The sequence below is a fragment of the Pyrgilauda ruficollis genome, unplaced genomic scaffold (assembly GCF_017590135.1).
Source record: "Pyrgilauda ruficollis isolate IOZ18807 unplaced genomic scaffold, ASM1759013v1 scaffold98, whole genome shotgun sequence".
Lineage (NCBI taxonomy): Eukaryota > Metazoa > Chordata > Aves > Passeriformes > Passeridae > Pyrgilauda > Pyrgilauda ruficollis.
The window spans coordinates 1,010,201-1,037,962 of NW_024531932.1; the positions used below are offsets into that span (position 1 = coordinate 1,010,201).

Here is a 27,762-nt window from a genome sequence, read left to right on the forward strand (position 1 = left end):
ACTGAACAACTCAGCTGAGCACGGGAGATGGGCCACTGAGAGATGTCGGCATTCCTACAATTCCTACAGTTTGTCAGTTATCAGATCAAGAGTTTTTAAAATTAGCCACTGCTGCACCCTTTGAGGAAAATTTTAATTGCCGTGATTTTCCCCTTTTCTTCCTCTCCATATCCCAAGCAGAATATAAAAGCTCCTACCCAGTCCTGTGTGTACTATTCATCCCATGAGATCCCCATCGGAAGGGACGAGAGAGATATTTCTGGATTTTATCTGGGAATAAACACAGCAGGGCAGTTTGTGTTAGTTACAAGATTTTGGGACTGATTTTTGCCTTTATTTGATTAAATTTCCGGTGACCGGTATGAGTCAAGGCGTAGCCTGTTCTGTTAAGTCAGGACGTCCAGCGCCCCGGTGTGTTTCCCTAGAACAAACCTCATTTGAGCTGCTGGGATAAAGAGCAACGATTTGTTGGGAGCACAATGCCCTCCGATTACAAACAACAGCCCGCAAGGCTCCTTGAGAAAAGCAGAGAGAAGGAGCTCTGAGCGCCCAGGACTTTAAACCCAGCCTGCAGCAGGGTCTGGATAATTCCTCACTGGAATGGGACTTGGCAAAATCAACGCTGCGGTGCCGAATGCCCCTGGCTTCTCATCTGCTGCCCGGCAAACAAGTGCTTGTGGGTTTAAAAGGGAAAACCTCAAAAGCGTTGGCTCATCATTCTCATGAGTCTGAAAACTCGTTCCCAACTCTTTTCGTGTACCGCAACCGAGGATAAAGGTAGTGCAGGCTGATTCCCATCTCTGACACCTGGTACATCCAGGTGTTTGTGAAATTTCACCAAATGCTGCTGGAATTTGCAGATGCTGTTATTGCTACGTGTGCAGGAAATGTTTCCTAAGAACCACATTGCTTGATTCCCAACATCCCAGCCTTTAGTCAGGGATGAAAAAACATGAAAAACCCAAGTGGCTTGAATTTCTCATTTTTGCAAACAGTTACATGAGAGCAGGTAGATTAAAAACGCAGTCAAATCTCTCTATGTAAAATATAGACAGCCAATCTGATGCCAACAGCTTTGTTCTTAAAATATTGTAATTTCTTTTAAAAACACAAAAGCCAAGAAAACATTGTCCTTTGCATTTTAGTTATGTAACTTTCTACTTGCTTTTTTAGGGCAAAATATATATAAGAAATGGGAGAAAAGTAATCCAGAGCAGAAAATGGCCATTATGATGACTTTTGAAAGAGAAGGCACAGAATATATCATTTAAAATCAGAAAATTACCTAAATAAAGACACTCAAATAGAATTTTTTTTCACTTAAGCTTCCAGAAATTTAAGTAAAATCATGAAAATATCACTTCAGCATTAATGGTCTGAAAAAGTGAAATTCACAAAGACACGTGAGAGAATTCTAACCTGTAAGAAACCCCTTTAGCTGTTACTGCAGCAAGAGGCAGGATAATAGGGGAAATAATTAATTTACAGAAGTAATTTACATTTGTATTCAACTAGCCATCCTGTGCATCAGAAAAGAGATTACTGGGAACAAGGAGGTAAAAAACAATGGAGTCAAGTTCTCTAAATCATCCCCAGGAGACGAGCAATAACACATCATTTTTCAATAACATATATTTTCAGCAATATAAAACAAACTATAGTAAGAGAGAACCATTCCCAACATACCTATAGATGTTACTGCTTTTTAGGTGGAGACCAACAAAGCACTCTTGTTCCTTGTAACTCCTCTCCTTAACACCTGGATTGAGTTAAGAGGTCAGCAGGTTAATTTGTGATTAGGGAAGATGAACTCCAGCTGGCGTTACCAGATTTTACCAGTTTGGTGAAGTTACCAGTGTCCAATGGTAATGACTGATGAAGAGAGAAATTTTATAGCCAGAAAACGGGGCTACAACAGGGAGTGGCTATTCGTTACAAATTATTGGGAAAGAAGGGTAAATACCAGAAACAGGAAAAAAATAATTATGTGATTTAAATTAAGATAGTGTTAAGAAATAGTAAAGTTGAGCTAGCCGAGGCTAACACAGGCTAGACATCAGATAGTTTCCTGTTAAATGTTTTGAAACGTATCATTAAGAATGCCTCAGTCTTCCAAAAGTTGGCAATTTCTTTTGCTTTGAGAAAAAGTGCAGTTTTGAATTCTTTCTTGAAGAATTGCTAGTTAGCTTCAACAAAAAGCTTTTGTAATCTAATCTCCAGTCCTGCTTGAAATGAAGCAAAATGCACTTCTAGGTATACCTGAACTAAGATATACGAATGAATATGAATGAAGATATAATTCATCCCTAGACAGAAAGGATTGCAGAGCTACAGTCAGGGAAAAGTAAAAATAAACATCTCCAATTGATAGCTATGAAAATCCCTACTAACCTTTGGAAATCCAACTGAAAAGAGATTTGTTTGCACCTCACCAAGTACCTAGCAGTTACTACGAGCTGAAGAGTTTAATGTCTCCACTGCAGCATCTCCTGGTCTTTGTTAGCAGCATTCCTGGTTGGATTGTTAATGCTTCCTATCCTTTAGCCTTGGGAAAGTTAAAGCACAAAGCGATTCACATCAAAAGGCTGAAGCTGCCACAAAGCAAGGACTGCACTGCTCGGGTATCCCTTACCTGCGTTAGGCTGATAGTTAGAACTTGGTACTCCTATAGTACCTTCCACGGAGAGCAGTGCTCATCAACCATGCCCAAACCACACAGAAAATTGCAAGAACTACAGAGGTCCTGTGGTATTCTGCAACCACATTTCAGAAGACTTTTTGTGACAAACTTTCATTAAGAACACTCAGCTGGACTTTCTGTGTAGACAAAGCCCTTCATTGCAGCCTGGTCTCTTTAGACTGCAGAGGTCACTAGAACAGTCAATGTACTAATTGCAGGTAGCAAATGAAAATGATGGATAAACATTTACCAGTATGATGTAGTAAATATTAATGTGAATACTTAGATATTTAGGGTAGCAACTTGAATGCATCTGAGCCTGATTTCTCCATAGATATTTCATCATGTCCATTTTTATAAATTTTTAGAAAATGTTTAAAGGATCAAAGGAACATTTCACAGGGCTGCCTTTTTTTTTATTTTTTTAAATGTGTGTGAACGTTTCCAGAGGATGTAAGACTAAAAGCAGCTGCTGATTTCAGGCCATCACATGGGCACTGGGTAGCAGTGCCTGGCCTGGCGGGCAGCCATCACCCCACCCTCGGTGCTCCCTCCACCTTTACCTTCTCCAGCAGCAGCAGCAGCACGTTCTGGAGCTCTATCTCAGAGGAATCTTTGTGCTGGCTCAATCCATCCCATCCAGCCCCAGGTTTTTTCCCAGTGCATGATGCTTTGTTTAAAACGTCCACGAATAATGAACATAATTCAGTCTTCCACTGGTTATGAATGCACCTTACAGTTCTTTTCGCTCTGGGGCTCCAGACACATTATATCCAGCCACTTCTTCCAGGAAACAAATCACTGGCACACCTGTTTCCTACCACATTTCTCCTAAATAACAAGGGCCCGGTCTCCCTTGCAGTGGACTCAGCAGGTGACCACGGACTCGGCTGCAAACCGGACTATGAGCAACCCCAGTTTGCCGCAGTGTCCGACGGAAGGGGAGGCTGTGCCTTTGCAGAAAGCTGTCCTGGTGATGCTCTGCTTGCTCGCCACTTTTCTGCCAGCCTGGCCACAGGATTTCTGCCTGCCAGGATTGACGAGGCCAGTCACAAAATGCCAGAGGAGTTAACCTGCCCTGAGAGAGTGGTTTGGTGTTTCAGCTGACGAGGCCTCTGATGGCAGCTCAGACTCCTCTGCTTGACTCAGCCGGCAGCTCCACAAGAGAGGATGTCACCATCGGGATCACACAGGCAGCAGAACGCAGACAGGAAGAGTCAACATGAAAGCCAGTAAATTCGGTGGCACCAGAGGGCTCCAGCACTGCCTCCGTGCCTCTGCCACTGTGGTCAAGCCTTGCCCCAGCTCTCTGCCCTGTCCCCGCTGCTCCTAGCTCCAGGGCAGGGCACTCTTCCTCCAGAAAATCCCGCTCTGGGCTTGAGGAACCTGCCTCTATTTTGCACTAAGATTTCAGAGACAAAAGACCCCCTCCCCCTTCTCCCCCAGGATCAGGGCTCCTGCCCTGTCTCAGATTACACTTCCACTGGGGAAGGGCTGGCAGAGCAGCAAAGGAGGCACCAGCGCAGAGCACAGGCCAAGTTCTAGCCCTGCCCTGTGCACTGGTCACAGGCACTTGCACAGGTTGTTCCTGTTCTGCAGAGCTCTGCATCCTCTCACCCCGCAAAATCCTTGACGGACAAGGTAAGGGCACAGCTTGCTTTAGAACCCGGTGCTCACAGAGGGATCTGGTGTGCAGTTCACGGTGCTATTTAGGGAATTTTTATAGGTTCTTAAATTCCATGTTGCGTTAGAATAATCTTTTTTTCAACTGTCTTAATTGAAAATAAGACCTAAAGTGGATTAATCTTCCTTTTCTTTAAAGGGTGAAGTAGGTAACAAAATAAATTCACTGCTCAGAAGATCATCTGCACAGCCACTCTTATCAATACTACATATTCTGAGCCACTGCTACCCAGAAGTCACACTATACAAACTCTGCTTTTGTCCATGGATCACCAGTATTGTGCACTGTGTGGTCCCCACAAGTCCCTTTTTGTACTGTCCATCACTACGTGCTCAAATCACAGAAATGAAAATGCTGACTGCACCTTCTTTACAAGCATATTACTGGATCCCATGGATGGTCTGAGAATTTATAGATGTGCTGCCATCCATATGTGTCCCAGTACTAACAGTCACTTATTTTTCCTCTCCTTGTTATAATGTAAACATCACCCCTCCATTCAAAGAAGGAAAAAAAAAGAAGGAAAAAAAGAAAAAAGAAAAAAAAGTTCTTAGTTTGATTTCAGGAAGAACACTAAGACAGAAAAATCAGGTTCAATACTGGTAAGCAGCTAATCTGTATTTTCATCTGTTTAGTCACATTATATATGGCTTTCTCATACCAGAGGGGATACTTGACAAAGGCAGCATTTTCTCTATTTACGAATACCCTGAAGTTGCTTTTGCAAACTCTTTCCCAAGACTTTGCAACTTATAACATGAATGTTCTAACAGTTACATTTAATGTTAATGAAGTGTTCAACTCACCTGAACAGTACTTCGATAAAACAAGGCATGAGGACAGAAGCTGAAAAGGAAAGTCTTTCATGGGAGATGTAGACTGCCCCTTGTGAAACACAGGAGTCCTTCCAGCTGCTTAAGAGAACTTCCACAGCTCTTTGTTTCTTTTTAGTGTCCAAGCTGGAAGTGTAACAAGGCATCTACCCAGTGCGAACCTGATACCTGGAGGGAAAATTGCCTTCTCCTTCAACTCGTGCTCTGCACACATGCACTGCACTGCTTTACAGCAAAGCAGCTTGGTCTGTGACAAGTGTGTCCTTGAGACCAGCACTGCAAGGTACTTCTGTCTCCAGCTGCTCATTTCCACAACACATGTGGCAATTTCTGCTTTTTTAGATCTGATCTGCTGGCAACCATCCAGCCTTGCTGAAAAGGGACTAAAAATGAAGGCTGCAATTCTCCAGCTGTCTCTGTCCCTTGCATGATAAAACAGGAATGTAACTGGATGACCCTGTTTCAGGAAAACTAAAAAGATTTAAACAATACAGGGGAAAAAACCCCACTGAAACTCAAACAAATCCTGTATACTACCAAAAAAGTTGCAACAAAATAATAAAGCAAATTAGTACTTGAAAAATATCTGCTGAAAAGCAGAGTGGGGAGATTTCAGACTGGGATTCTAGAGGTCTTTCCTCCTCCCCACTCTTCACCTCTACCCAGCTGTTTGTGATGAAATGTGAACAGCCACTCAGCCAACAGCATCCCTGCACCTGTGTCCCTCAGCAGGCTGAGGGGAAAATAACCTGGGAATCAACTTCCTATCAGAACACCTGGCATTGGGAATCTGTCATCTTGGCAGGAATCCAGCTCAGGAAATTTCTACAAATAAATATCAAACTGCAGCATGCAACAAACAAATCTACCCAGCAGCATTATTCTGCTGTCCTTTTAAAGAGAAGAATAAAGAGAGCTGAACTAATATTTGACTATATACAACTTGCAACATTAGTAAATCCCTTCTGCAAAGGTACTGATTCTTACATCTACTGTGGAGCACCTGATCCAAATCCTCAAACCAGTCAGAATTCTCTTGTTAGAGACAATTTAAAACCAGCAGGATACAAGAAATCAAAAGCAGCATTGCATTTTCAAGGCAAGTTCAGGTATTAGATACCTAGAAATTCAAAAGCAACATTCCAAAACACAATTATGCTACCAGACACACAATGTCAGGTGAGATTTGGTGTGTTCCAAAGCTCTAGTTTATACTCTGTATGGTGATGCTGCGGATTATACAGAGGATGAATAAATAAGGGAAATTGGTTTTACTTGAAAGCAATGCATTTTGTTACTAGAGCTTTTTACTATACCAAGTTTTGTGCAGTATATCAATGAGACCCAGTATGCAGAAACATAAAAGGCAGTTCTGACAGCTGAGTCCAAGTATCCATTATTTATGGCATCTTTATTGTCACGCTCCATGGCAATATGCAAGTCCCAGGTGAACTTCTGCTTGACCCAGTTCTGCTTTCTGGAAGATACCAGTGTAAGTGCAGTGACTGTGCTACCAAAACATTTAGCAATCTATTGCTGGCTGTAAGACTCAGTCACTCAAAATGAATTCTTTCATCTTTTATATTTTAAAATATAAACTGCACTTAACAAATGCATTCAAGGTAAGAACCTGACCTGGGTACACAAACAGTACAGAAAAACAAGAGAAAAAACACATTTTGTGCACATTCCTGACAAAATTATCAGTGAAAGTTAACTGTTACATAAGTCCAAACATATTCACACAGCGTATTACTCAGCAGAAAGATGGACTGGAAGCCATTCCTCTCTCTCAAAGCAGTTAAACACTGAAAAAGAAGTTATGTTAAAGGACTAGGCTTTATAATGTCAGATACTGAAAGAACTCAACTGTAAAAGCTGGATCTGTGGAAACCCCCACACACCAGAGAGAGAATTCCAATTTCTCCTTTGTACACTCAGGGCATTCCAGACTGAGGCCACTGGACAAACCAAGAACTGGGAAATCATTCTGCAATCCAGGAGTCCTCCTGCAGCAGTGCCCGGGCACGATGGGCACCGGCACTGGGTGAGTACAGAAAACCCTGGGTGTCTTCACCATGGCACAACCTGCAGCAGTGCTGGCAGCAGCCCCATTTGCTGCATGCAATCCTCAGCACTACAGAAAGCTGGCAAAACCTCAGCATGGCCAGTTTCTGTGCAACAGTGGAACTACAGACTTGTGTCTTCTCAGTGCCCCAGCAAAGGGGCTTATTCTAGGTAAGTCTGCATTCAGGTAGCACTTGGATCTCTCTTCCCAGCCTCACTCACAGACATCCACAGGGCTGAATGTAATTTTGTAAGGGTTAAACTTGTTAATTTGCCCTCATTAGACAAAACAGCAAAGGGGAGGGAAATAAGTCTATAAAAAGAGATCAGATTCCATTTGTGGGCCTGCTGTAGCAGGACTTTCTCTACAGAACAAAGCAGTCCAAGATTTACTACTTCTGACAGGGCATCTGTGATGATTTCAGGACTCCAAACAAGTGGGATGCCAAGGCTCACTTTCAGCAGCCTCTTGCCACTAACTGGGACATAACAAACAACTCAAAAGTACAAAGACTGTAAGGTGGGAAATGTGGACATGAAATACAAAAACTTTGCTCATAAATCAAAACAGACAAAAGACTGATTCTCCAAACCTCCATTACTGATACTCTATTCAATTTTCCTTAGAATGAGTTATATTTCTGGGAATAACACTAAGAAGCTTTAGCTAATACACAGCATCAATATGGGTCATATGCAGAACTTTGTGCTGTTTGGCCCAGCAAATCACACAGTTTTAAGAGGTGCCTGTTCTCCCTCAGAGTATTTGTGCTTCAGGAGATTGGTCAAGTTCTGTGTAGGTTGTAGAACTTTTCCTTGTTTTTTTTTTTTTTTTCCCCGTTATTCTTTACCCATTTAATTTCCTTTCCAACATAAATGCAGACTGTACATAGTATCTGAAACACTATTACATCAAATCAATATAGAGAAAGATTACAGTCATTCTAACAAATACTCTTTTTCTTAAATATTGTAAAAATCTGTATCACTCTAGCAACTGTCTCACAGGGCCCCTCACTGAAGAACGAGATGAGGAGGCCTGCTTGTTCTAAAACTGCTTTCAGCTCAGCAGTTCAAGGTAAAAATACTCAAGCAAAATATTTCAGATGTTTCAGTGTGCCTAAAATGTTATCTTAAATTCTAGACTCATTTTCTTGTATGTTCACACATACTGCTGAAATTCAGGAACAAAGTATTTCAGATGCAATTCTTTCAAGTCCATTTACACAATGGTGCTCAACATCAAAAATTAAACATGCTGTCAACAATCTGTACAAAGGTAAAGGTGAAAAATATAATTTGATTACAAAAGAATTTAACACCATCTGTACACCACAGATAATGCTTTTCATAAGATAAATTTATCACCATCCTCATTCAATCACTCTGAGATGTTATCTCCCAATTTTTAAAGCATGTATTTTCTGTGTCCTTATATACAATTAGTGTTTTTATAGTATTTCCTACTTGACTGTGAACAGTTCAGGTATTGTACAATGACTCAAATGAGATGAATGAGGGGGAAGCTTATGCATGTTACTTGAATGAAAGATATTTCACTTGTCTAGCTCCAAAAGAGCCAAGAAAGGTAAGTGATAAAAGCACCAGCTTAGACTCTTTTGAACATAAATTCAGGCATTTTAATGTGTATCTCATTAAAGCTACATGAGTTTCCATGTAGATTATTCATACATATTATGGCACTTGGACTTTCCTAACAGGTATTTAGTTACCTAGGACATCTAGGCTAAAAAAGAAAACATCTGCTAAAATTAACCATTTCTGTAAGAAAACACTTCTGTCCTAACTTTCAAACCCCTTAATTTTCCTGAAAGTTGCACCAAAATACAACTGTTGATATTTCACATTCTTTGAGTAAGTTGCCTGTGACAAGGAAGTCACATTAACCTGTGAGTTTCCATCCCTAGTGATTTGTGAGCACAAAGAAAGGCCACCTTCTCAACAAACCAAGTTGCCTCCTGCTCCTTCGTAATTACAATATGCAGTACAGTTACTGGTGGATCTGTTTTTTGGTTGGACTGAAGTCTTAGCAGTAATTACCCATTTTGTCAGTCCAAATTTAACCCAAGGCAGTTTACACTGGCAGCCTTTTCTCCATGTAAGGCATTATTCTGACATCTGCTGGCCTGCTATCCAACCACAGGTCAAAATATACTGCATTTGTTATTCAAAAGGAGTATATACATTAACCCAAAGATAAGAACAATTTAGTGAACATAAATGACACACATTTAAACCAGGCCCACGTATTTTCATATAAATCTTACAACTCTACCAGTATTTTGGTAGGTTTCTATTGCTTTCTTAACTCATCCAAACTGCTGTATAGTACAAGGCTTTAATACAAGCAGCTTTGGGAAAGAAAATTATATTTAGAAGGGAAAAAAAGTTGTGACAAGTGAAAACAAAAAAACCAAAAAAACCAAAAAAACCCAAGAAGCTGTTTTTTAAAAAAAACTTTACTTGTAAAATTAAGCAGCATGCTACTTTGTGATTTATATTTGAATTTAAAAAGACTAATTAGACCGAAATAAAGACAAAAACCAAAAAATGGCAAGTCTATAAATAATGAAAATTTTGATTTCACTAGACTTCAATGAAAAACATTTGGTAATTAAATACTTGCTACTGTTCGTTACATTGATGAACTTTATTAGGGTTAAAACTATAACAAAGTTCATCCTAAAACTTTTCGCAATGCAAAATTATTTTCACTCGAGGAGTGTCTCAACTTGAATGCTAAGAATTACAAGCAATCTTCTGGAGCAGACACATTCATAAAACTTTATACATCTTTTGGAACTAAGATATTTATACTACTAAAATCAAACATGCATCACTTCCCATACATTCTGGTATCATGATTTATATTACATTATGTAACACCATTCTTCTAAACAGCAGCAGTTTATCATACGTTTGCTCCATTTTCTTTGGATTTCTGATCTTTATCTTCGTTCTTCACAATGTCCTTCAAAAGGAAAAAGGGAGAGGATGAGAGGAATTGCAGAAGCTGTATTTCTCATGCAAACTGTAAAGCAGCATGAGACACAGATACTGTTTGTATCTTAAGGATACTACATGAACTGGTATCCTACTCAGTTTAGTCATAACCAGTTCCAGGATCTTCCTGAAAAACTGAGGGGTAGAAATGCTCTGGAGCTTCTGGGTTTTGCTTAAAACTCATTTTACTGAGATACCCCCACATACTGAAATAGTTGAATTCTGCCTTGAAAAAGCACTCTTGACCAGTCAAACAGAGGAGCAGACTTGGACTGCTGGAGAGGGACAAGATCAGGACAGGAGAACATTCAGACAGTTTGAGATCTACATGAAAATTTATACCTTTTTAAAAACACTGAAGTCAGGAACATATGTTGCAGGTTAAGAAAAAAATGTATTTAATTGGTTACCTTTAAATATTCAATCAAACATTAAGCTTCTTCTCTATATATGTTAAGATACTCCTGCCCTGAATTCATGTCAAAATTGTTTTTATACTGCAGTGTTTGTTTCAATAATTAGTCTACAGAATTTTGCCTACAATAATAAAAAATGGAATTAAACAATTCTAACCTGTTTGAGAACACTCTGTATGTCATCCATAACAGTAGCTAAATTTTTGATTGTCTTATTCAGCTGACCCTCGAATTGCAATTTTTTATCATCTGAGGTCTTCAAATTTTCTTGCAGTTGGCCAAGGTCCTTTTTTACTTCTTTTAGCTCCGCAGATAGACTTTTGTTAGAATTCTCCAGTTGTAGTATGGTTTTCTCATCCTCATCTTAGGAAGGGAAGAAATAAAAACGTCAAGTCATTTCCAATGCTGTGTACTTTGCATCTCAATATTCTGCTTGTGTGCAACACCGTAATACCAGTTTTTAAAGAACATAAAAACTGCATTGAATGACCATTTTCTGACTACATTTAAAGTCTTGTAACTCAACTTGAATAAACTTCAGACCACAAATCTTTCCCAAATTGATTTCTCTACTTAAGAAGTCTCAGTGCTTTGCACCCCTGTAAGCACTGCCTTCCAAGTAACATCCCACCTGTTTTTTCTTCTAGTAGCTGCAGCTTTTGCTCGATCTCTGCCCGCACCCTTTCACTCTTCTCCAGCTTCTGCAGGAGGCTGCCCACATCCACCATGGCTCCGTTGTACACGATGAGCCCCACGTTCTCCTCCACGGCCTTGCACTCCTGCTTCACTGCGGGCGACGGCAGCAGCAGCCGGTTCCCTGCAGCGGGGAACGAGCACAGTGTCACCCTGGAGCAACCTCAGACACAAGTGTGCTCTTCTATCCTTAATAACCACAGCATCATCCTGGAGAGCAACCTCACACACTGCTCAGGAGAACAAATACAGACCTCAAGTTTGCTGGTCTATCCCTCACACTTCTCTCCTTCTCCTGACCCCAATTCTCCCCCCTGCCAAAAAGCAGCGTTCTCTTTCAAGACATCATTCTCTGCCTCTTTCCTGCAGGAATTTGTCTTCAAAATTCAGGCTCCATTCTACTACCTGTAGCTCTGAGTCTCCTGACTTCAAAACTACTAACATGGAATGATATTCATCAATATTGAACATTAACCTCTGTCCTCTTCCCTATTCCAAATTATTAAGGATTTATCCTAGAGTTGCAACATTATGTGTTGGAAACACGAAAAACCTGTTACTTTTGAACTGCCAAAGATTTACTTTTCCAAACTGGCTCAATTAGTTTCTGCAAGAAATCAAGTACCTCAGAACTCTCATTATCACACAGAAATAACTCTCTGGAAGTTTGTGGGGAAAAAAAAATAAAAATAAAAATACCACCTAACAACTTTTCCTGAAGCTCTTCAGACTCCTCTTGGTTTTCTTCATCTTTAGAAGTGTCTGTTAGTCTTCTGTAAAAACAAGATTCTCGAAGCACTACTTTATTAAGCAGCTTCTTGACCTACAACACATGGAAAGAAATATGGTGTCATTTAATACCCAGACATCCTGTTACCTAAACAAGAATAGTTTAGCTTGGAAAACTTAAAAGAAATTTCATAGCTTTTTGAATTTTAACATACTGGGGCTTAAAATGCAAACAAACTAGGAAAAGAATAAATACAATTTAGAAACAAAAGCTACATATACATTATGGGCATATTGTAAACTGCCAACTTCACCTTTTCACCCCCAGTCCATTTACAAAAGATTAAACTCTTATTTCATTGCAAATATGAAGTGGCTGCATAAAAATAAGAGATCAGGTATGTTAGCAAAGCCTTTAGAAACTAAATTACATTTCTCCCACTTAGAACAGTCCTGTAACATCTGGAAAGTTTTTAGTAGTATACAAGACCTGAGCACGTGACAGGTGAAGTCCAAGAGTGTACAGGATCTCCTCCATGTCCTTCTCCAGAAGGTATCCACAATGACTTTGATCAAAATAAACAAAAGCCATCAGGAGATCCCTGTTAACAGTTACCATCTGCGTCTTGTCTTTCTCCTAGAGAAAATTCATTATGGGATCATTAGGGAGTTAAAACATCATTCCAAAAATATACCAACTTTTACTTTAAGTCAAGTAATTAATATTACTATCAATTACCTACTTAGATTACGTTAAGACTAATTTAAGCTATATATGAAAAGGAATCTTTTAGGATTTAGAAGAAATACATCACAATGGACAGTAACAGCGGGTAGACACAATTTCCTTTTGTTCATGCTAGCATGTAAAAAATGGCCACAGAATTAATCTAATTATAAAATAGGAAACATCCCTTCTGCCCTCAATCATTTACTTAACAGCTGTTTTCAAAGGGAAAACAGGTCTTCTAATAAAAATAAAGCTAAGCTTTATTCTAACAAGGTCTATGCAGTCATTAAGAAAGGTGTTAATTACTTTATCTTTAGATGCCCTCTCTTTACAGTGCTTATTTCCTTCTTTTCTGTCCTCCCGTTTGTTCATTTCCTCTTCGTCCCGGTCTGCAAAACAGAAAGAAAATTCAACATACCCGCAGCAAACGATTATATAACCATTACCAGAGCACATGTTGCCACTATAAAAGTCCACATAAACCCCCAAACATCTGCAATATACTTCCCTGAAAAATAATAAAAAACCACATTGAAGTGAGCCCTGTTAAGTTCTGATTTTTCTCTAGCCTTATTTTAACACAATCCATTTATAATTTTTTCCCTGTGTTTCACACGCAGGACAGAAGAGCTGAAACAAATGCTAACTAGGCCAAAATGAGTGCTGCCAACATCTCCCATCTATTTAAGTGGTGTGCAGGAAATTACCACAATTCTCCCTAATGAAGCTTGACAGAGTCTGCACTCAGCTTTGCTTATTCCTACTCAAATTCAGTATTATTTACTCTCAAATACTTCATATAATAAAACTCATACACACTATGTAATTAAAACCACGTGTTTATACTCATGTTGAGTGAGAGATTACTCTTCCTATGACTTAGATTCTCCAAGAAGTTACAGATCACATCACTTATTAGATGTGAATTACAAATGGCAGGTTTTTTGTCTAAAGGTAGACAGCACAGTAAAACTAGACTGAAAGAGAAAAAGGGATGAGACAGCTGCTGGGATAGATTATGGCATGCAGCTCTGTACCTTCCGTGCAAGTCTTGGGTCAGAGAATCATGTGCCAAGTTCAGTTTTAAGCTCACCTTCCTTGTGAGGAAAACTTGGGAAAAACTATGTATTACATCACTTGGTTAATTTCACCAACCCTTTTCTGAGAACCAATTGCTTTCTCCTGCATCTCCATGGCTTGCTGGGTTTTCTCAGCAGCTCTTGACTGGGAATGGCACAAGGACACATTCTGGGAAGCAGCAGCACTTGTACAGAACAGACAAGCCCAGGCCACTCTTACAGACAAATTATAAGCAAATAGGAGTTATTCTGGAAACCACAGATTAGCATCAGCTTTTTAAGCTGGTGCAGTACTCTGCCAAAAATACAACTGAAGATGCTTGGACTGCAGTATCCACACAGTTCAAACCCACATGTCTAGCAAAACCTCTGCAGAAAGGCAACTATCCCCAAGTGCAAACCAAAAAGATGTTTTACACCTTCCTGAATCCCTGAGCAGGGGGAGAGCTGCTGCCACTGCCTGCAGAGTCCTACAGACCCTTCCCCTATTTCTTCAGGCTAACACAACTCCACTCAAACAAAAACCAACTTGTGACATGGGCTGAAGAGCAGCCACACTACATTGTGTCCTAGCTAAAACCAAGATGGCATTCCAGAACTGAGGAGTAGGAAGTTAGGCATGTAAAAGTGGCTTGGTTTTTCAGAGGTGCTGAATACTCACATCTCCTACTGACTTCAATGGGAGTTGCGAGTGGTCTGCATTCTGAAAAAAATAAAACCACCTCTATATGCATGCCTTGCTTAGAGCACCACAGCTAGTTCACATTCACTACGTTCATGCTGTGCCTGGCATAAAGGTACTTACATTTGACATAGAACTGGTCAAAATTACTAAAATAAAATTAGTTTAATAATGCAATTTTAAGTTGTCTAGTTCCAGTGCATTCTCCAGCTTGAAAGAACATAATCAGAGATGATAAAAAAATTTGTTAAAGGTCACAAAATTCATAGTTCAAGATACCTTCATCTTCATCTTCAGCCTCTTCTGCCTCCATTGGATCGTATTCTTCTTGATTATTGTCCTCTTCCGTTTCTTCTTCATCTTTAGAATCATCTTTCCTTTTATCTTCCCTCTGTAACAAAAATTCCTGAATATTTATCTAGTCAGAACCAAAACCCAGCAAAATAAAAACCCTATTACCAGTCAAAATTTGCCTACATTTATGCTTAGTCACCTAAGAACAGATACAAATTTATATGATACAGCTGAATGTTAATACTCCCAATACACCTGTAAAAATTTTAACTACTGAATATAATTGAAGCATTTAAATAGATCAAAAAGTCAAATCAATTAACTAACATTACAAGAGCTGAGTTTCTGAAAGCAGTAATGTAAAATAGAAACAGAAACACTTTAATATTGATCCAGACAGACTAGACTGCATATGAACTAACTGCAGACCTTCTTTTCATCTCTCTCTTCTTTTTTATCTTTATCGTCTCCAGATTTTCTTCTTTTAGGTTTTGGATCATCAGTTTCATCGTCTTTTTCTTCTTTTTTTTCTTTTCTCTCATCTTTTTTGCTTTTTTTGTCCTTTTTGTCCTCTCTCTCTGGGAGAGAAATCAGTGCTTTATAAATTCTGACACCAAAATCTCTCTGAAGCATTTCATTGAAGAGTTCTGCAAACAATGATACCTGCACATAAAGAAAAAGAAAAGAGAAGTGACAAAAAGTTTTAAAACATGTATTAAAAATTTATATAGTCATGATAAAATAGCAATGACACGCAGTTTTAGCAATTTACACCGTATCAGAATTTTATGAAGTGTCAGATTTCTTACATTCTGCTTTGAACATGCTTAAACAACTTTACAAATTCCATTGAATACCTGAAAACCTGTGTATTCCTCTGGATACCGTGCAGTGAGTACATTCCTACCATGTACCAAAGCCTGGGCAATTCAGAAATTCTCACACGACCATTAGAAAGAAACAGGAACAGCCAACTGTGAGCAGCACCCAGTGTTACCTCGAAGGAATGCTCTTTGTTATCCTCCAGCCTGTAATCCAGCAGGACGCTCAGAGACATGATGCTGCAGTCAAACTTGCCGCTCTTGGCTGCCCAGTTGGGGTGCACGATGATGGCCGGCTCATCCGGCAGGATGTAGCGCCGCTCCCGCCGCTGACGCTCCAGCTCCTCCTGCCGTTTTCTTTCCTCCTCCTAAAAAGGGATCAAAAACCAACATGGAGCAGACTCCAAAGCTGATGTTTCAGCCTCTACCTTAGTTTTTGGGACTCGCCGCTTTCCTGAGCAAAGGAAAGCCTAAGCTGCTGAAAGCAACGCACAGCGAGCTGTTTACTCCTTCCAAAGGAAGAGAAAGGCTTCATACCTCACCTCTCCAAAGACACCCAGCTCTACCAGTTACCAGATGACAATTTGTCTGACTCTTGATTATGGAAATGCAAATTCTATAGATATATCTGATGGAAATGAAACAAAGGGTTACAAAATGTAAAATTCCACCATCTTACTGACTGCCGAGACAAATACTGAAGTCTACAAAAAAAGTCAAGGCAGAGCTTGTGCTTCATAAAAAGCCAGCACAATCACAGCTCCCCTTCACTCCTAAAGAAAGCTGTGGCAAGAAACCCAAGCTAGCTGAATGCCATCCAAGCTGTGGGAGAAGGCACAGCAGCTGACAGAATTAGCAAGCACATGGCCCTTCCTCCCTCAACAAGGTTTACAGGGATGTATAAAAATATAAGACTTCCAATCACCCCATACAGGTTAGCAGGTAACATACAAAAAGGCAGGTTTAAAAGCAACTAAAGCACAAGCCATTCTCTAGACATTTCTGCCCCCTTTCTGTGGTTGAGCTTTGGACTTGTTGCACAGATTTTGTTAATTTTTGTGAAGTAGCAAACCAGACTAGGCACGGCAACTACAAACCATAAAACTGAGAAACTCCAATATACAGTAAGTATCCAAAAGCAAAGATCAAAGCTTTGTAATAGGGGAAAACAAACCCAAGCAAACCATCTGCCACACGAAGAAGCTGGACTGTGAGACACAGAGGCTAACACAACCAAGCAACTGCTTTTCATGTAGGTTTAAGGAGTTAACGTATTGTTAAGTATGTTCACTCGTCCTGAGCATGGCTTTTCTCAGGAGGCTTGGATTTATTTTTCCTTAGACTTAAGGTCAAACATTAATTCAGACACCCTTAATGCAGTGGCACATTTGAGCTGATTTGGCTGATACAAAGTAATTCCAACTGGCCAAGAGTTCTTCCCAATTCAGTTGCTCAAGGTACATCAGGAGTTCCCAGGCCAGTCACCTGAGAACAACAAAATCCCAGCAGAAGTAGGCACATGCCTCTACTTTTTATGCTTATACATATTTACACAAATATTTCATATATTTAATATATACACAGGACTTAAAACAAATATGTCCAAAGCCTAACCTCTTTATCATCTTCAGATTTCCTATCCTCCTCCTCTTCCTCTTCTTTCTCAGACTTCTCTAGCTCCTTTTGCTCTTCTTTTTGCTCCTCAACTTTCAGCTGCTTTGTCAGTCGAGCTATCAGCTGAGATTTCAGTCCCTTAGAGCTAAGGGTTCGACTTTCTAATTCTTTGCGAAGGTCATTTACCTGGTAAATAAAAGCTTTGTGAGTGCTATCAAACAGTGACATCACAAACATTGGATTAGTAGAGAAAGTGAGGTAAAAATCAACAGCACTGAAAAGTCACCTGTACTTTTTAAACATGTGCTGAAAACCATAAATAGTTACTGATACAAAAAACCTATTGCATTTAAACTGATGTTTTCCACAAAAAAAACTTCTTTCTGAGGAACTTTTCACAGAGGCAGGAAAAGGATTCTGTTAAAGTAAAATAGTTTATTATCACTACTGCTTTCAAGGAAACTTTTTATGATGTCTCCTGACACAGTTAAAAAAGGCAGTAATTGTACAAAAATGTATAATTTTGTAAGTATTTTAGACCCCACATTTCTTAATCTAAGTAGTAATCTGGCAGATTACAGCAGAACTCTTGTTTTCCAGTTCATGTATCATAGGTGATATTCTTTAATTGTACGAAGTTCAGAATAGATTTAATTAGCTGTGTTCACTTTCTACAGCCAGGAGTCATCCCTGCGTACTGTGATACCAGATCTGGCACCTATAAATTCAGCAAAACACTACTGAAGTTTTCTTGCTCAGTTAAGGAAACATACAGCTGCATTTCAGGTCGTGTCTTAAAAGTGAAAAAATATAACGGAATCAAACTTTCAGAAGTGTTTGTTACCTTCATTGTTTTTGGATCCAGTTTAGACCAGTGTGTAGGCGTAGAGATCTCTTTAGCTTCCCCATCATCCTTTTCCTCTTCATCCTGACAAACAAAATTTCAAAATTATCATTCAGAAAGCTTGAAAGCATTTCAGTTATTTTTTAAATTCTGTTGCTGATCTGTGCAAGGTCACAACTGTTTCAGATAGTCTTCTCCTAAAGTTATTATTTAGACAAGTTCACACACACATTCTACCACTTTATAAATGATCACAGTGCCACTCAGCCAATACAAGCCAGATCTGTGGAACACAAAAGGGTGATAAGCAACACCACAAAGGATATTGGGGTTACACAGACACTGCTGGTCTCCAGTAACCACACAGTGGGTGATCTTCCCCCACATTTTAAATCCCCCAAATTACTCTTTGTTCAGTCAGACCTTCCCTTATTCCAAGATGCTGATCAGCCACATGGCCTGAAATTCAGATGTTTCAGACTAATGTTTGTTCAATTTCAAATATCACAATTAGAACTGGCCACAAGAGAGAATTTAGAAATTTCAGAAAATGGCAAAATGTTTGAAGACAGCTATTCATAAACTGAATCTCACTCAACAACTGGTCCCAGATTCCAGCAACTACGTCTATGATAAAAATTTTCTGCGCATCATAAGCACAATTTAATTCCGTTTGTGATATCAGCATACACATTTAAAGTTAGTGAACTAGCTGAAATAAAAATAAAAAGCAACATTCACTACACTGCTGAAAGCTGGTTTACCAGTCATTGTTACCAGTTATGTTCCTCCTATGTATGTATGTTGTGTAGTATGTGGTGTGCATTTTGTGCCTGTGTTCCTGTGCCTGTGAGAAGCAGAAATAGAAAAAGGGATTAGCGTTCAGTGCCTGTTCTCCATCAGCCTCCTTGCGTTCACCCTGAAGCTTCTCGACCAGCTGCTGCTTGTATCCTCGGGAGAGGGTTTCCCACTCTGAGCGGGTGGGAAGGCAATGCCAAACATCCGGGAAAAATAAAACCACTGTCTCCACATGAGCTGGAACTGTACGCCCCTTGTGGGTCTCCTCAGGGCGATGGTAGCGAATCTCTGCAAAACGGTACCTGTTGCAAGGGAAGAAGCATGTTGGAAAAAAAATTCTACAATACATTTTAAAGAGCCTAGATCACTTGTAGCACATCAAGTAAAGAAATTTTGCTGCAAGACCTTGAGGTTTATCTAAAGAAAAAAATTATGGAAGCCATATTTTCTCTTCTGGCAAACTTGTAAAAAGGTATCGCAACTAAAAAGGAGGAAAATCAACAAAATGCTTTTCATAAAACTCGTTGTTTACCCCAAGTAAGTTTTATGTGCAAATAGAAGTTGTTGAAGAACTTCAAAATTTAGCATACAATAGGCTTTCCTGGTATTGGTACAACCACAGTGAGTGTTAATGCAGGACAAAAACTCATCAAGAGAAAATATGGCTGTATAACAAACGGCTATTTATTTATAACAAAAGAATAATGAAATGAAGTTCTCTTGACGATCCTCTCCAGCTATGCACAAAATGAAAAATATTTTCAATGCACATTCATTAAAAAAATTACAGTATAACATGTCAAAATAAACCCAGAATTTTTAATTAGTTCTTAAAGCAGTATTCAGCACAGTTGGCACCAATCAAGCTGATTACCAAACAGAACATCCTTTGAGTAGTTCACCTGAACTACCAAGAGCAGTTGACAAAGAAAAAAGGGTTTTTCCAGCTTTTTTTTTTTTTTTTTTAAAGTCCTGGTAACAGACAAGTATTTATTTCTACAGCGTACTTGGCTTTGCAGTACAGTACTTACCATTGCGTGCACACACTTAAGTCAATCCCTGTAAGAGCCTTGCAACAACGAATTGCCGTCTTTATCAGCACCGAAGGGTCCTTTTCTGGATCAGGTCCGTCCAGTGAGGGGGACCAGTGTCCTCCAATAGCCATAGCTTCATCTTTGCCTTTCATACCCACTAAAAACTAGACAAAAAGAGTCTTCTGAATGTTGCCCTGCTAGGGGTAAAAGGTCATTTTCCCAAAGTGCAAAGAATATTTCATAGCACACACACTGAAATCCGTGAGTAAACCGTGAAATTATTTTGAAATCTGAAAATGAAAATCAGTCAAGAAAGAGTTCAGTTATTTTTTTCCACAGACTATTTCAGCAATGGAATAGGTTTAAAACATCATCACTCATTCTTGCTTTCAAGATTTTCCATCAAGTTCGTTTATTGGTATAGGCTTGTCCCTTTGCAATTAGAAGCTTTTTAACCCAAAAGACAGACAGTAACTTAAATGGTGTCTTAACTCTGATACACATTTATACATGTGCCTGCTTAAAAGTGAAGAAGAAAAGCTACAAAAGGTGAGACCACAAGAGCATCATACCTATAAATGGAAGTATACCCGTGTGCTGCAAGTCAGAATTTAACTGGAAAACAAGTCTGTTGTCCTGGAACACCACAGCACTTACAGCTTGCTCAGTTTAATGGTTAAGTTTCACTTAACCGCCGCTTAACTGTTGCTTCATGTGTATTCTCTTCACAGCTGAGCCCTTACAAAATCAGTAAGTGCTTGTAAAAAGCAGCTAACAAAGTCAGTTATTTTAGTTTAACTAAGTGGAACAAAGCAGTAAATGTGAAGCTCCTATAAAGTGGAAAAAGAATTGACATATAAACTAGGTCTCTTCCGAGGAAAAATGAAGTCATCATTCAGCTGTCTACAAGCTCCTCTCTTGTTGTCAAAAACAGCAAAGCTCTATAACCAACCTTTATTGCCAAAAGTGTCTGGCATGGAAGCATATTTACCTTTACAAGTCTAGCAGGATGCTGAAATCCATCACGAAGTTCTTGGGGATCCTCAGCCAGAGCACATGACTTGTGGTAGAGATCTTCCATGCTAGGACTAGCCATCAACATCACCTGTGGTGCAAGTCAGAGCAGCGTGGTGAAGGTCTCACTACAACTGATAAACAACGACCACAACTCGCAAACACACATACCAAACTTAACAAGGTTGCTCTATACCCTAAACAGGTGTATGATAAAACAGGAGGCTCCTTCTCAGTTACTGTGTTTTGAAGCTCTGCATTCTGAAAGGCAGCTCTTGCTCTCCATGTCTGATACTTGAGCTTTACAGTTTTTGTACACAGAAGGTAAGTTAAGCCTCTCTCTATGTGAATGTCAAAATATGCATCAAGAGCTGTAATAATATATAAATAACCCCTTTATCAAAACATTTTCCTAAAACCTGTTCCATTTCAAGTCTGTCACTAAAATAGGTCTGAGATTTTGCCAATCTGTGTTAGAAGTATTACATGTTAAAGACAGATCTCAATAAATATTGAGATGAATAGGAAAGAAGGAAAGAAAATACCACTAAATGGAGTAACACAAACTGCACAGAAAGAGTTCAGTTATTTTTTTCCACAGACTATTTCAGCAATGGAATAGGTTTAAAACATCATCACTCATTCTTGCATCAAGTTTGTATTGAAGGAATAAAAAGGACTACATTAACTACTCAAAATGAATTGCCTAAGAAATCATTCAGAGACCTTGCTGGCTTTCTTTTCCTATAATCACATCACTGCAACTGAGTGCAGACAATGGAAGAGCCCTCTGTAAACACAAGATTTAGCACAGCTCTAGTAACAGAAAAACAAACTGAATTTCAGTTGTGATTCTTTAAGCTCTGTATACTAGCTTTTTACTGAAAAGTTTAAAACTCTGTACTTTGCTCAAATGACTGCAGAATGTCTTCAGTTCTGTTACACCCACTTTTGCACCCTATTGATAAAAAAATTTCTAATGAATAGTGGTATCAGTGGAAAAGCATACAAACCTTAGCACTGTAGAGATGATCAGCATCAGGTGGATCAAGGACAGCAGCGTTCTTATCTATAGGATCTACTTCTCTATGCATTACATAGAAATTACAGTAGTTTCCCAGCTGAAATGGTCTAGACATAGGGAAAGCATCCACCCACGTGAACTGAGCATCAAAGAAGTCGCTGGGGATGTACAAGTTCTGGTAACGCCTCCTCAGCTCCATCATATCACAGCTACGGCTGAAAGACACGCAGTATTTACAGATACAGCAGTTAAGAGCTATTAACCAAGTACATCATCAAGAAGTATATTAATTGGCAATACAACCACTGTATATTTGATGCTGCACATATAAAATCTCAAGAACATTACATTTGAATGTCATGGACGAAGTTTAAAAAAAAGTAACTATTAACCACTTCCAATTCAGGTGTCTGCATGTTAGGGAATGTTCACTGAACAATGCTACAAAGCTATTTTGCAATAGCATTCTAAAGTAACACAGAACCTCCAACAAGTTCATCATACAAGGTTCTTAGCCATTACATACTCGACCCTTCTCTGCAGTCAGGATCATCATCCAACACCCACTTACACACACGTGGGCTGACATGGCTCACGGTAGCTGTGCCACGATTACGGGAACTGCAGGGAAACCCCTGGCACTACAAACATACCAGTCCAACGAGAACTTGGAGAACTGCACGGTGTAACGAGGAACGACGCGCCGCGGTCTCCGCGGGGACCTCTCCCTCTCGCGCCGGGGCGATCGCTCGCGGGAGCGTTTCCTCTGCGGAGATCTTTCCCGGGACCTGCGCCTCTCTCGCTCTCTTTCACGACTTAAAAAACACACACAAAACGCAAATATTTTTGCAGGCTGGTAACACAAAATGATTTCTGGCACAACAGAAGCCAGACCTGTCAGAGACAACTCAAAAAAGGCAAGCTTCAGAACGGTCTCTTTACATGAGAAACTGATTACACAACTCCTTACTTTCACATAGATAAGAACTCTTCCATAATTCCTAAGGGTAACACCACTTGTGTGTCTTGCTGACCCACTCTGGAGCAAGCAGCTCAGCTCTGGGTCAGGAAAGGTTTTATGGAATGCTTGGATCACAATCTGGTCTACATACCTCCTGTCATCTTTTCGGTTTGGCATAGGGTCTCCACCTCGGTCATTCCTCCCAGAAAACCTGGATGGTGGGTCTAGTCTTCGAGCTGGTTGTGGCTGTGAAACCAGACGGACTGGGGGCTGCAGCAAACCACCTGAAACAGAACGTACAGCATCAGTACAGAACAGGGGGCAACTGCCTGCACTTGGCAAACACTGCTGCTTACAGCTGCTTCACTTGTGTACGTTTTCTAACCTAACTCTACAGTCAAATTTATCCCGTGTTAACACCCACACAAAGAAACTCAAGAGACCTAAGCTTTTCTTCACTGTGGCAAACTGACACTCTTTAATAAACTGACACATTTTAATAAAGTGAAATTGGTTTAAAAGCATCTTCTTGAGATGGAAGCTAATATAACCTAAGCACACAGAATTCATCTTAATAAACAGCTAAGCCTTTTCAAAACCATAAATTGTAGATATACTACCTACTCACTGAACTGAAGGAAAACTGAAATCCTCATTTTAAGGTTTTTCATACATAAAAAGAAAAAATTATTCCTAAATCAATGTATCATACTGCTACATCAATCCCTCAGCACATAATTTCTTTGCCTTGAGATATTTAACCAAGTGATTTAAGTGAAGCAAACGTTACTAAACACCAATGAACGACGATGACTAATTAGATTGTAGTAAGCATTTGTGCAAAACAATTCTGCTACGGTTTTCTGCCCTTGCTTTTACTGTGTTAAGATCAGTCCTAATATTATCACTTCTATCACTGATTCCTTAGCCACTCAAAGCTCGAGAGACTTCACAACCTTTGTTTTACATTTGCCATGTTCGGCAGTGTTTCTCCTCTCAGATGCCAACCTGGCTAACTGAATTTAATAAGCAAGAAACAACAGCTTTAACAACATAACTGCAAAACCCGATTTTGTGGAAAACTGCAGAAGATGCTGAAGGACTGCACTGCTATTAATACTTTCAACTCCCCACCTTATCTGAGAAAGAACAAAAACTTACATTGAATTTGCTTTTGGATTACAAAATCTTAACATGAACAGGAGTCCACGGGGACTTCACTAACCAGGTGATTCTGAGCTACTGCAGGCAATGTGCCTTGCACACAGCTGCAGGGAGACATATTCAATCTGAAAACTCAGCAAAGCCCCCTCCATATTATTTCAGCTATTACTTCCACCTTGTAATTAACAAGAAAATAACCATCACCAGAAATAGGAGTCTCCTCGAGCCAGGTCTCATAAGCTCTTGGAGATCTATTTTTCACCCAAGATAGCTCAGCTACCTTAGAAGACATAAAATCAGCAGGATGGCTTCTGTTGCAGTGTTGGAAACAAAAAAGTTGTAATAAAAGGCAAAACAACAAAACTCTTTACAGAGAAACACCGAGCCAGGTGCAAGAGTCCTTGCCCCTGGTAAAACACCTCACAAAAACCATTAGTTTCTTTGCTCTCTTCTTTTTCTAGTGAATTGCCCAGGCAGGACTTTTTGGCTCCTGTCCAATTGGCAATCCTTAAGCTTGAGGTGAAGTCCCCCAGGTCCTATGAGATGCCTTTTCACCTAATCGAGGAGAGAAACTTCTGGGCTTATTTCCTTTTTAAGGGGACAAAGGATAGTTTTGTCACTCCGTCAACAGGGGGCACATCCCTATAATCACCCACTGAGCACCAGAGTGACCCCCCAAAAAGCGTGCGCTGAGGAGCACCTTTCTGCTGTGGCTGCTGCAGCAGCGGCTGGGGCTGTGTCTGGAGCAGAGGTGTGATGGAGGCTGCCGAGATCTGCGCCTGCAGCAGGGACTGCGGCTGCGGCTGCGCCTGGACGCCGAAGGTCTGCTGCGCGATGGGCTGCAGGACGGCCGGCGGCGTCTTCAGCAGCGGCTGCGCCTGGCTCTGGTTCTAGGGAGAGATGGCAGTGAGGAGCGAGCTCCACCCAGCCAGCCCTGCCCCGACACCTACAGCCCCACCCACCTGGTTCGGCAGCGTCTGGATCCTTTGGGCGTTCCATTTGAAGGGCATGTTGGGGTTGTAAGTAGCTTCTACCAGAACTCTGTCACCCACCTGAGGTGTCTTGCCTTTAACAGCACTGCAAACGTGACACAAAATGTACGTGAGAGGCTTCTTTAGCTAGGTTTTTTGCATGTTACATTTAAAGATGGCAGAAAGTAGGCAAAATTCATTAAAAAAAGCTTACGGGAACAGTATCTACCCCCAAATTCAGCATTAATGCTACCTGCTTCAATTCAGGTATGCACAGGAACTTAGTAATTCCCTGTCTTTGGCCCTAAGGGAAAAGTTCCCCAAAGAATACCACTTTAAGACATGCAGACAGCAGGTTTTATGCTTTTAATCACCCACAAATTCTGCAATTTCCTATTACACAAAGCTAGTAAATACCAAGCTTTGGGCTTTGTATTAAAAAAAATTCACATGAAGAAACTCAGACTTAGCATGTATTAACCTCTCTGACTTTCACTGTTGAATGAAAACAACACACTATTGCCCAGAGAATTAGTGTGCAATGACTACCGAGAGCATCACGGAGCACATCCGCAGGCGAGCGCTCACAGCTTACCTAAGCTGAAAAAAGACATCTTCATCGACAAAGCCAAAGGTGTCATGCAGCTTAGTGACCACGCCAGTGAAGACACGCTGCTTCTGCGGCTGGGTTTGCTGCTGGCTGGAGCGGGGGGCGGGGTAGGAGACAGTGATCTGCGCTGCCGGCTGCGGCGTGGACAGGCTCAGGCTGGTCGGGAGCGCGACTGCCGGCTGCAAGCGAAACAGAGCCACGCTCAGGGCTGTAAGAGCTGGCACGCTGACAGGGAACAGCTCCTGCAGCCACCCAGACAGCAGCTCAAAATGACCAGAGCACCCAGGACAGACATTTTCAGACGGTGGTGGCAGCTTCTTGTGGTTTTTGTTGGGTTGTTGGTTTTTTTGGAGATGACATGTTTCTTACTTTGAATGAAGATTGGTTTTGTTTATCCTTCTTTTTTACAAGAGTCAGCTTCCCCCAAAAATGTAACTTGTCCAGACAAAAAGCATCAAGACTGCATTATTGTCTACAGGTAACCCATACAGTGGGCCTGAAGTGGAGATGAATTCCCAGCTTTGCTAGGAATAAACGCTTAAGAAGTCATTCTGCATTTATATCCCACCTGGAATATGAGAAGTCAGTAAAGGCTGAGGCCAACACAAACCCTTCCCTAATTCAACAGGTCACGTACTTCCCTTACAAAAGCAGAGCACAGTAAGATAACGAAATCAAGTCAAACATTTTTACCTTTTTATAGCCTGAACTTTAAAAGTTCAAGTGAAAATGGAACTAGAGGAATTTGCAATGTGTTAAATGGCTCCATGTTTTAAACCCGTCAAACTCAGCAAGGTTCTGTTTAAACCTCTTTATACACATACTGTTAATACAGGAAGTTAAATTCCTTCACAAAGAAGAGAAAGATCTTTCTCATTTGTTATTTACTGCAAAACAGCTGGACACTTGAAGTTCAAAGAAAAAAAATTTGAAATATAATCAACACACATGTTCCCTTCAAGATTAAGGAAGAGTGGTTGCTACTAATTTTTGAAACCAAGGCTATGCATATTTTAATAAAATCTGGATAAAATAAACCTGTACCAATAAAATATCCACTCATATTAGTTCAGATTACAGATTAAAATACCAAGATACCACAAATTTGCACTCTTGCATTATCTGTGTTTGGGGATGAAGACCAAACAATAAAACCAAACTAACCTGAGTTAAAAGGGTCTGCTGAGGTTGCTGCAACTTAAAATAAATAAAGTTATAAATTAATTTTATATGCTTAAGGAAATTGTACAATTCTACCTCCTCTTTACAAGTAAGAGTTTTTGCTTAATCTGAGTCAGTTAATAGTCCTTTAGGGCTTGGTAATTTCAGCAGTTTGCACATCTGTAAAACTGTGCTTGTGGGGTTCATTTTGAGATCGTATAACCCAGGTTTATACAGAAAGGAGAAATGCTAAATTTTTTTTAACTGAAAGTTAATAGCAATACCAAAAAAAATTTGGCAGCTGGAACAGCTTAGGCATGTAATTCCCTTGTACTTTTATTGTTTCCAAAAAATCCTGTTAAGTTAGAAGATCATAATAAAAATCCAAAAGGGAACGTTTTTGGACAGCGTCTTCCAGCAGTTAAAATACACGGCCCTGTTTGGAGCAAAGTTCAGCAGAGAATCATTTACACATGGAATAGTACGTATTTTTAAAATTTGTTTTTGCAGGAAGGTAGGCAGGTTTCCATTCTGCATGTGTCTTTCCAAGTTTATGAACTTCAAGCTCTCTTTTGCCACACAAAGTATTACTTAAGTTTCTTTAACAACTTCCCATATGAGGATGATTTCGGAGACAAATCCTACAAGACACACAATCAACATTATTTTAAAGTTATTTGTGATGTACACAGTAAGAATCAGACAAACCTGTTGTTGTACACTATAGAGAGTCTGCTGAGGTTGAGAATATTGCTGAAACAGATAAAAGCAAAATATCTTATGAACAGGAGAATTATTACCACAGTAATATCAAATATGTTACCTGCTTAGAAAG

The 27,762-nt window shown here is 40.0% G+C and overlaps 1 protein-coding gene and 2 non-coding genes across 3 annotated transcripts in view; all 3 read right to left on the reverse strand.

The window, feature by feature from the left end:
- Positions 1-6,591: 6,591 nt before the first annotated feature.
- CCAR1 (cell division cycle and apoptosis regulator 1) overlaps positions 6,592-27,762 on the reverse strand; it is a 29,013-nt gene continuing 7,842 nt past the window's right edge. Inside the window, exons 4-25 of the mRNA XM_041490026.1 lie at positions 27,636-27,680; positions 26,931-26,963; positions 25,752-25,945; positions 25,148-25,262; positions 24,886-25,075; positions 23,173-23,305; positions 22,714-22,875; positions 22,050-22,275; positions 21,014-21,127; positions 20,020-20,186; positions 19,080-19,290; positions 18,191-18,274; positions 17,347-17,532; positions 15,909-16,100; positions 15,341-15,574; positions 14,897-15,008; positions 13,163-13,245; positions 12,617-12,763; positions 12,100-12,220; positions 11,336-11,521; positions 10,862-11,067; positions 6,592-10,256 (exon numbers count right to left, since the gene is read on the reverse strand). Coding sequence (XP_041345960.1) covers positions 10,197-10,256; positions 10,862-11,067; positions 11,336-11,521; positions 12,100-12,220; positions 12,617-12,763; positions 13,163-13,245; positions 14,897-15,008; positions 15,341-15,574; positions 15,909-16,100; positions 17,347-17,532; positions 18,191-18,274; positions 19,080-19,290; positions 20,020-20,186; positions 21,014-21,127; positions 22,050-22,275; positions 22,714-22,875; positions 23,173-23,305; positions 24,886-25,075; positions 25,148-25,262; positions 25,752-25,945; positions 26,931-26,963; positions 27,636-27,680 — 3,201 coding nt within the window. The 3' untranslated portion in view covers positions 6,592-10,196. The remainder of the gene's footprint in view (positions 10,257-10,861; positions 11,068-11,335; positions 11,522-12,099; positions 12,221-12,616; positions 12,764-13,162; positions 13,246-14,896; positions 15,009-15,340; positions 15,575-15,908; positions 16,101-17,346; positions 17,533-18,190; positions 18,275-19,079; positions 19,291-20,019; positions 20,187-21,013; positions 21,128-22,049; positions 22,276-22,713; positions 22,876-23,172; positions 23,306-24,885; positions 25,076-25,147; positions 25,263-25,751; positions 25,946-26,930; positions 26,964-27,635; positions 27,681-27,762) is intronic.
- LOC121365713 lies at positions 20,338-20,401 on the reverse strand. The gene has a single exon (XR_005957058.1). It is a non-coding gene; the product is annotated as a small nucleolar RNA SNORD98 (small nucleolar RNA).
- On the reverse strand, positions 21,614-21,677 carry LOC121365714. Its single transcript, XR_005957059.1, has one exon. It is a non-coding gene; the product is annotated as a small nucleolar RNA SNORD98 (small nucleolar RNA).